We start from the raw sequence: 9409 nt of genomic DNA, 5'->3' as shown, positions 1-9409 counted from the left end.
ATGGGCTGTCGTGTGGTTTCGTGTAAACGGCCGCTTTGAAGGGCGTGGCAAAGACGACGTTAGTTGGAGCAGTTGGTTAATTCCTGACGCTGCCCCCACAAAGAAAACATCTTTTATACTAGCTTTTTTCTCAACAACCAAAAAAGGTAGGCAGCCTTCCTACAGAAACATGCCAAAGAAATTCGAAAAGCAGCAGTGACACTGCAACGTTGGCTGCTCTCTCTCTCTCTCTCGTGCTGCGCCTGCGCGGCGCGGACAGATAGAGCGGACTGCAATAAATTTGTCGCGTCCGGCGATCCATCCCCCACCTCTGCTGACCTCCCTGCCCTCGTGCTCCTCCCGTCACCCTCATCTCTACTCCCCGTGACGACCAGGAAGGAATTCTTCCTCCGTCCTCGCCCCGTCCGCCCGTCGTCTTCTCACCTGCGTGCTGCGTTCGCGGAGGGAAAAGAAAATCTGAGCGTAAACAAACACTCTGATATAGTATATTATAAAACAGAAGGAATGGTCTTTGCTTCGCAGCTTCTTGGTTGGTGACACTGCGGAGTCCGAGCCTCAGCCTCGCAGGAGGAGAGGCAGAGCGGAGGAGCGGAGGAGAAAGCCACCTTTCTTCCCGTTTCAGACAAGCTCCCAGCTTTGACCGCCGTTGCTGCTGCTGCTGCTGCTGCCGCCGTGTGCTCCCTGTCCCTGAGTCCCTGTCTCCCCACGTCGCGTCCCGGATCGGAGCTCCCCTCCGTCCACGGGACACCGCCGGGCCGGGCGTCTCCACTCCCCCCGAATCGATCAGCCCCGACGCCGCAAGATAGGCAGGTGTGTTGCTGCTGTAAAGGCCTCTTTTTTTTTCCATGCTTCCTGCTCTAGTTCTCCTTATGCTTCGTCGTGTCCTGTCCGTTCTCACCGGTTTTCGTGGAGATCAAGCGCCGGTTCCAGGCTTGGGGTTAATTAAGGTTGATTCGGTGGGATTTAAGGCTGTTCGTAGTTCCTGGTTTGATTCTTAGTCTTAGGGTTGTTTCATGACTGATGCTATTGCGCTCCCCTCGTACCTGCTGTCTTGCGCTGCTCACCTCGTCACGGTTGTAGAACTCTTGCGCATAGATTCTGCTACTTCAGTCCAAATTAAAGGCATGGTATTTGGCCTGGCGCTGTCTGAATTTGAGGTTTCTTTGGGCTTTGTACTGATTAAAGGCTCTCCCCCCTTTTTTATCAAATCTGTTACAGTTGAACAGCCATGGTCGCTGCCTACAGAGCCAATTAGGTTCTCACTTCAGCTTCCATTCGTTTGCGGAGTACTAGTAATCATGTCAATTTATCTCCACTTGTTGCATCTAAAAAATTCCAAGCATTTTTACCATCTGAAAAAAAAAATCTGAACTTGGTTGCCTGTTCTTGTCCCGCACCACCTGTTGCCGAAACATTATTTTGCATGACCCCAATTATGTAATCGGCATTTGTGTTTTATGAGGGGAAGCACTAATTGATTCCCACTGCATTGCAGCAATGAGGTGCCTGCCTTTCTTGCATGGAGACGCCAAAGAGAAGGATCCTGTCACTAAGTCGGCCTCTGTACGGTCCATGAGCACAACATCAACAGAGCGCGATGTCCGCTCCGGTTCAGACTTCACCTCCTTGAATGTCTCAGACATGAGCGCCGAGTCGATAAGGAGGACGCAGTACCCCAGCTTCACTGACCGCCCGTCTAACCTGAGGGTGTTCTCCTTTGCTGAATTGAAGAGTGCCACCCGCAACTTCAGCCGGTCTCTCATGGTTGGCGAGGGTGGCTTTGGCTGTGTGTACAGGGGTGTCATCAAGACCTCTGACGAACCGAGTGAACGAATTGAGATTGCTGTTAAGCAGTTGAATCGTAAAGGACTTCAGGCAAGTGTTTCTCACCATCTTTTGTTTTTTTTTCCCCCATAGAATATGTATGAGAGCAGCGTATCTTTGTATCAGGTAGAAAATAATTAGAGTTTACAACACAAGCTGCCGTAGTTTTTGCCAGTTCTCACCATCTTTTCGTTCCCTACCATTTAAAACTAGCAAGCTAGTCTGGTTACTGTTGAATGTTCTTAAAGTTATTAAATTATAGCTACATACAAATGCTATTGTTGTCATCGTCATTCTGTAGAACCAGCAGTCTTATTTGGACCTAGCTATGGATAGTCAAACTCAGCATAGCAGAAATAAACCAAAAATTTTCAGTCATCATTTCTTCAGGAAAGAAACCATTAAGTAGGTCCACCTGCTTCAGGGAATGCACAGTAATTTATTTTACTTTTCTTGCATTTACAGTTCCATCTTCCATGCTCATTGTTCTAGGCTTAGTGAGTCAACTAGTTGCCATATAGAAAAGTAGAAAACGCTAGTAGACAAAATATAAAGCCAAGCATACCTCGAAATCCTTTCAATCCCACATGCTTGATGAGTCATTTTGAAGTCACGTATGCTGTCTAGGTTTAGCTTCCTGTATTGATTCTAATAAAATATGGTCTTTCTCCAGGGGCAGAAGGAGTGGTTAACAGAGATGAATGTGCTTGGAATTGTGGACCATCCAAACCTAGTTAAACTAATAGGCTACTGTGCTGATGATGATGAGAGGGGAGTGCAACGGCTTCTAGTGTATGAATATATGCCTAATGGAAGTGTGGATGATCACTTGTCGAGTAGGTCAACTTCTACTCTGTCGTGGCCAATGAGACTAAAAGTAGCTCTTGATTCTGCCCGGGGACTGAAGTATCTGCATGAAGAAATGGAATTCCAGGTAACTCATTTACTTTATGATCATGGAGACCATAACACTTGCACAATCTGAAACATCTGTGGGACAATAGCATCCCTCTGCATCTGTACCTCGCACAAGGAATAAATGAAATACCAAATGCTGCAGTATGCTTTAACTGTTCCATAAGTTATATCTACCCTCTAAATTTAAGATATTCATGCAGGTTATTTTCCGAGACCTGAAAACATCTAACATTTTGTTGGATGAAAACTGGGATGCTAAATTGTCAGACTTTGGTTTGGCTAGGCATGGACCAGCAGAAGGTCTGACCCATGTTTCCACAGCGGTATGCACAATTACAAGCCGACAGTTAGTTTATTACATTAGTGTGTTTTGATTGAATAGTGTTTTGTATCCTTGGTAAGTAGGTATTCAAGTGATGAAATGTGTTATTACTTGAACAAAAGATAATTATGATGAAGAAAAATAGGCAACTAGTAAGCTCTTTGAGCTGTAATTCTATAACATTGTTGACTTTTTGTGCCAATGAAATTGGATACGAATTATTTTTGTTTACTACTTGCACAAGTAACCTCTTAATGCATATATTTAGTTTCTGTACCAGACATGAAGAACAGAGTCAAAAAATTTGAGAATGGAATTGAAGTAATAGAGAGGTTCGGTTACTTGAAAACATTGCAAGTACTATATTCATTTCTCGACCAGCTTCAGAATGTAGCATGTCACTGTGTTCTAGGCAAATTACTCGCCTGGGGGGGGGGGGGGGGGGGGGGGGGGGGGGGGTTGGTTGTTACAGAAGTCACCTCTTTTTTTGTAATCGTAGGTTACGATAATTCAATTTTAAACTGTTTGTTCCAAGTTTTTTAGGAAACAGGAGGGGTTGCCCCCCTACTGATTATATATTTAAAAAGGAGTTTTCTGCAGCCAAAAAGAGCAGGAAAGTAGGATTTCATTGCTCATTGGACTTGAAAGATATGGTACACCTCTTGATAACAAATAGAGCAGCACATTATTAAAGATTGCTTTTGCCAAGTTACCAGCTACCATAACTATTTGCCATTGATAGTTTTACGTTTATGTCCTCTCCATACCATTTCACTAGTTGGTTCCTAGAGCAGTCTGAAGTTAACATCCATCTAACTATCATCCTGTTGTTATGTTTCATTTTGAACAGGTCGTTGGAACTCTAGGCTATGCAGCTCCAGAGTACATGCAGACTGGACGCCTCACTGCGAAGAGCGACATATGGAGCTATGGTGTCCTTCTGTACGAGCTCATCACAGGCCGCCGCCCCATCGACAAGAACCGTCCAAAGAGCGAGCAGAAGCTTCTAGACTGGGTGAAGCCGTACATATCTGACGTGAAGCGGTTCCCCATCATTGTCGACCCACGGCTGGAAGGGCACTACAACCTCAAGTCCATGACAAAGCTGTCCAGCGTCGCGAACCGGTGCCTGGTCCGGATGCCCAAGTCCCGCCCCAAGATGAGCGAAGTGTATGACATGGTCCAGAAGATCGTGGACAGCGTCGGGACCGGCCCGCCGCAGCCCCCGCTGCTGCACTACCGCGGCTCGGCCTCGGAGCCGGGCACCAAGCGCGCCAAGAAAGGGTCGCTGAGGAGGAGGCTCCGGGAGTTCGGGTTAAACATCGTGTGGCGGGGCTGGAAAGCCTGAGATCGTGAAGGACCTCTGAGGAGGCGGGAGTGGCTCTGCTCTGGTGCTGTAAGTACAGTAGCTGTTCATAGAGACGGTGGTAACAGTTCCACCGTTTGTAGTGCTTGGTTGGTATAGGGTCAGTTCATGCATGCATGCCAGTCGAGAAGAAGAAAGAAAGAAAGACAAGGTGCACAGTTGAGTGGTGGCGTTCGTGTAGAGTAGTGCTGTGTGTAATTCACCTGGTTTTGACTCCTGTGGTTAACACAATGTGTGAGCTGCGATATGGTGATCTATAGGGGCCCCTTGTGTTTTCAGTGCAATTTCTGCTGGCTCTTCGTTTTTGGGAGAATCCCTTCAGTAGAATTAGAAAATAGGAATGGTCTTCGGGGGAAGTCTGCTTCGGTTCTGGTCCATTGATTCAGATTCCCATTCCCTTCTATGCCATTTTTTGACTGATGGCCAGGGTATCCTGGTCTCATTTTTTCGTCCACCCTTTTGCCACTCTGCCAGCATGGATGGCTACTTCCAATAGCAGAGCCCCAACCCTTTCTTTGATCCATCATTCTAGGGTAGTAGGGCCTCAAATGTAACTCGAGCGTGTTAGTCAACTAAGGTCAGAGCAACAACCACTAGACTAGAGCAACTCTAGCGGATCAGCAAAAGCTCGACCAATAAAACCACCCTCCTTTCCAATCGTGGACTGCGATCCTCAATCTCCATTTTTTTTTTTTTTTGGCGCAACCACAACCACATTTCACGTTGAGCGTGGGCCTAGGAGAGAAAATGAAGAGAAAGGAATGAGGAAGAAGAAGAGGAGCTTGGCAGCGCATCAGGACGGGGCAAATCCTGTCCATATCTCCCATGCCCACCTCCCCTGTCATCTGGCTCGACCCACCGCACGACGAGGTGGAGGACGAGGATGAGGTCACAGACTCGCTCTGTCAGCCCTCGTACATAACCCTGCCCCATCCACCACCTCCTGATAGATTTCCATGATGAGGGAAGGAGAGAGGTGAGATGCCAAAAGATAGAAGAGAAAGTATGGATGAGAAGGGTGAAGTGGAAGAGAGATGAGAGAGAGAGAGAGAGAGATAACGGGGATTGGAGGCAAAGGAAAAAAAAAGAGAAGGGAGACACTAGAGAAAAGAGGATGGGGGAAGATTTTCAATAAAAAAAAAGAGGATTGGGAAGAGGAGCTTGGTGCATACCTCAAAGGTGTGGAGGCGGGTCTCTACCTAGATTCATCATGCCCATATGGTTTTTCATCGGCCTCAACCCATAACACGACGAGGTGAAAATCGAGGACAACAACATGGAGGCGAATTTCCGCCTAGATTCCCTGTGCCCGCCTGCCCGTTCCTTCATCGGCCTTGACCCACAACACGATGAGATGGAAATTTAGGACGACGGTATACCTCGGCGGTGCGGAGGCAGATCTCCGCTTAGATTCACCATGCCCACCTGCCTATTCCTTCATCTGCCTTGACCCACAGCACGATGGGATTGAGATCGACGACAGCGACATACCTCGATGGCATGGAGGCGGATCTCCGCCTAAATTCACCATGCCCGTCTCCTCCTTCATCTACCTCGACCCACAGGCCACAACACGTCAAGGTGGGGATCGAGGACGCCAGCATACCTCGATGGCGTGGAGGCGGATCTTCGCCTAGATTCACTATGCTCGCGTGCTCCTTCATCTGCCTTGACCCACAACACGATGAGGTGAAGATTGAGGATGGGGACATGCATCGACGCCGTGAGGCAGATCTCCGTCTAGATTCACCATGCCTGCCCGCTCCTTCATCCGCCTCAACCCACAGCACAACAAGGTGGAGATCGAGGACGGTGGCCTATACCTCGACTGTGTAGAGACAGATCTCCGCACAAATTCACCATGCGTACCTGCTCCTTCATCTGCCTCTACCCATAGCACAACGAGGTGGAGATTGAGGACCGCGACATACCTTGATGACGTGGAGGTGGATCTCCACCTAGATTCACTATGCTCGTCTGCTCCTTAATCTGGGTGGAGATCGACGACGATGGCCACGGGCTCACCGCTTCCTCCATCCACCTTTGCCCGCATGAGATCTGCAATCTGCAAGCCAAGGAAGGAGCAAACCCAAAATGAGAAAAGAGGGAGGGGAATAGATGATGAGGCGGCACAATGGTAGTATGGAGGAGCGACGAGAGAAAAGAGAATAGAGATAACGAGGAGGTGAGGCAAAGGCGAAAAGAAAAAATAAATGAGGCATCCACTATCATGTGGTGTCCACATGTTAGGATTGATATGGATAGTAGTTTTGGTACCCTAGTGAAGGAGGTGATAAAAAACGTACTGCCTCATAAAACAACGTGTTTGTGAGGAGTAATGGTAAGCCCCTGAAGTTTCTTAAAACAATTGTCAAGAATCAAAACTCTAATGGTGATCTTATCTAATCTAGGTAGCGGTAGTAGCGTAGAAGAGAACAAAATTCGAACTAGAACTAACTATTTCTTGCAGCCTGTTGTTTGGCTATGGCTTGTCATAAACGATCGTACATTTCCAGTCGGAACAGTTTTTTCTCTCACATAAACCAGCCAATAGTATTTCTTCGCGAACCAGCCAACCGAACAGGCTGTCGGTCTAGGATTGTCCAGATAAAGCCAGTTTCATTTCTTTTGACGAAAAATATCATGTCCACGAGACCATGAACGTTTCACGTCGTGCATCTGGACGGTGTTTTCGGGCCACACGCATAGTTTTCAGTGTAAAAAATAATTAAAATAAACATATCGAGACGACTTTCAGATTTGCGTTTTGCTGTGCAGACCCTGTCCACTAAGCTGTTCGTGCCGAATATGCTTGGATCCGATTTATATACCAATGACATAAAAGGAAGTGAAAATTTTCAATAATGCATAAGGAAAGTGAATAGCATCGAAGGAAATTCTCTCCTCCTCGAACCCGTTGGGTGTGATAGCGCAGTACTCCCTCTGTCCCGATACGTATGTCGTTTTGGCACATCATTAAAGTGTCTAGGTGACGAGAATTTTCATTGCATCTGGACACAGTCAGCGTCCTGGTGAGTGGAATCTTTACTGGACTTCATTGATGGCTGGAGCGACTCTGAAAACGGGACAGAGGGAGTAATTCTGTTTGTGCGAAACATAAAGGATTGCTATTTTTCTCACAGTAGTATGGAAAAATGAATGGGAAAATGGTTGAGATTCAGGCGAGATGTGACCTGGATGACCGGACTGCCGTCGCAGGCAGCCAATCCGAAAGAATCGGCGGCCTATCCTGAGCTCAACTTCAGAACGATCCGATGCCGATGATGGGCGGTGCTAGACGCCAGCCATTCTTTAGATGAGATGAGAAGAGAGACTCGGCGGCTGTGGCCTGTGGCTGCGGAAAGAGACCCGCCCTCTTGTCCAACCGGGAGAGAAGTAGTGGTGGTTGTAGTTGGCAAAATACCCGTAAAGTCGCCGTAAAGTCGCAAACCCGTGGATATGAAACCCGATGGGCACGGATATGGGTCTAAGTATGTGCTCGTGGGCACGGGCGCGGGCACGACCCTAAACCCAACGGATATTTGCTCACGGGCGTGAAAAAATGATATCCGCACGCGCAAACCCGCTAGACCCGCTCTAATACTTGACACGTGGCCTCAACCCAATACCATGCATATATACTCAGAGTCTAGGGTTTTATTTCTCCCTCTCAATCTCCCTCTGCCCGCCGCACACAACACTCCCGCGCCGTGCCGCCGTCGCGAGTCGCAACTCCCCCCGTGACCCCGTCCCCCATCTCCCCCATTTCGACTCCTGGGGTGGCCGAGCCGCCGAGTCCCGATCCAGTCCAGTGCCGCCGCCGGCCGGCCGCCGCCAGCGCCGCCGCTGGCCATCTCCCCCAGCGTCGCCCCCATCTTCCCCCAGTGACGCCGCCCGCCAGCGCTGTCAGCGCCGCCCCCATCTCCCCCCAGTGCCGCCGCCCGCCAGCGCCATCCGTTCCCGCGCCGGCCGTCGCCGAAGGACCGGATCCGTCGTCCGCAAGACCGCAACTCTGCCCGTCGCCCCATCGTGTAGCTATGCGGGTACACGGGCATGCCCGTGGGCATGCGCTATCCGCGGATAGCGGGTGCGGGCGCGGTTTTCTGCCCGTGGCGGATAGCAAGCGCGGGCGCGGGCACGGGCGAGGATTTTAGCTTGCGGATATGGATACCTGAACCTCGTATCCGCGCGGATTTTACCCGTTGCCATCTTTAGTGGAGGTGGACGGAGGAGGATGGAGACCTGAACTGAACAATCTATCTGGTAGCCAACTGCCCAACTGAATCCAGGGCTGTCAAGCCAACTTCGAGTTTCCTCAAAGCCTTTGTGCAATGCAATCGAGTGGTGGTAATGGTAAGGTAGGATGCACGGATTTTTGCTTAGCTCAGGGAAGGGCACCAGGCTTCCGATTTCATATGCCTGTGGCTAGGATGCTTTGCTTGGCAGGCCAACCTGTAGGTGTAGAGTAATACTCCCTCCATCTTACTTTTCAGTGTAGTTTCAGATTCAACCAAATTTTATTAAAAAGAAGTTACTAACATTTATGATATTGAATAAGTATCATTAGATTAGTGTTAGCTGGAGTAATATTGTCGGTGTTTCGAGTCACCAACTAGTAAATTTCTAGATTGCGCGTTTGGTTCGGATGGTGTGCTCGAAAGACACAATGGTTTATATAGATTCGAGCTGAATGTCCTTACGTCTAGTTCGGCGCTACTCGTGTTACCAGCACTGAAAATTTATAGTAGGGATTACAAACGGATGAGAGAGGGAGAAGTTCTCAAGTCTCTAGTGTGTGTTCTTTCTTCGCCTCCCCCGTTGGGGAGTCCGGCTCCCCTTTTATAGGTGAAGGGGAAGACGCCGGTTACAGAGAAAAAGAAAGAGAAAAGCGAGGGAGCAGAAGGCCTCTCGCACCGTCGGGTCCTTCTTCTGCTTTTATGCGAGTCTTGTCGACGCTGTAGATGATGACAGGGACGGCT

General features: G+C 48.8%; 1 protein-coding gene and 1 long non-coding RNA gene across 3 annotated transcripts; one reads left to right on the top strand and one right to left on the bottom strand.

Annotated features, from left to right (window-relative positions):
• LOC136478378 (uncharacterized) lies at nt 1–7773 on the bottom strand. Its single transcript, XR_010764251.1, has 3 exons — nt 7625–7773; nt 6362–6495; nt 1–430 (listed from the first exon to the last, which is right to left on the bottom strand). It is a non-coding gene; the product is annotated as an uncharacterized lncRNA (long non-coding RNA).
• LOC136478377 (serine/threonine-protein kinase PCRK1-like) lies at nt 339–4689 on the top strand. 2 transcript variants are annotated; one of them, XM_066476812.1, is made up of 5 exons: nt 351–810; nt 1496–1875; nt 2498–2758; nt 2943–3065; nt 3915–4689. In XM_066476812.1, the coding sequence occupies exons 2-5, from the start codon at nt 1498–1500 to the stop codon at nt 4410–4412; spliced, it is 1260 nt and encodes a 419-aa protein (XP_066332909.1). In that variant the 5' UTR covers nt 351–810; nt 1496–1497; the 3' UTR covers nt 4413–4689. The 2 variants fall into 2 exon arrangements, with proteins under 2 accessions (XP_066332910.1, XP_066332909.1); XM_066476813.1 differs by lacking the exon at nt 2943–3065 and having other exon boundaries at nt 339–810.
• Nucleotides 7774–9409: the final 1636 nt, after the last annotated feature.

This window comes from Miscanthus floridulus, chromosome 8 (assembly GCF_019320115.1).
Source record: "Miscanthus floridulus cultivar M001 chromosome 8, ASM1932011v1, whole genome shotgun sequence".
Classification (NCBI taxonomy): Eukaryota; Viridiplantae; Streptophyta; class Magnoliopsida; order Poales; family Poaceae; genus Miscanthus; species Miscanthus floridulus.
This window is presented reverse-complemented; position numbering and strand designations above follow the sequence as displayed.

Bases quoted from the DNA above. Each gene is read 5' to 3' on its own strand.
- LOC136478377 (XM_066476812.1), top strand. From the start codon at position 1,498: ATGAGGTGCCTGCCTTTCTTGCATGGAGACGCCAAAGAGAAGGATCCT. The intron at 1,876-2,497 runs GCAAGTGTTTCT...GTCTTTCTCCAG, and splicing joins TGAATCGTAAAGGACTTCAG to GGGCAGAAGGAGTGGTTAAC. The intron at 3,066-3,914 runs GTATGCACAATT...CATTTTGAACAG, and splicing joins TGACCCATGTTTCCACAGCG to GTCGTTGGAACTCTAGGCTA.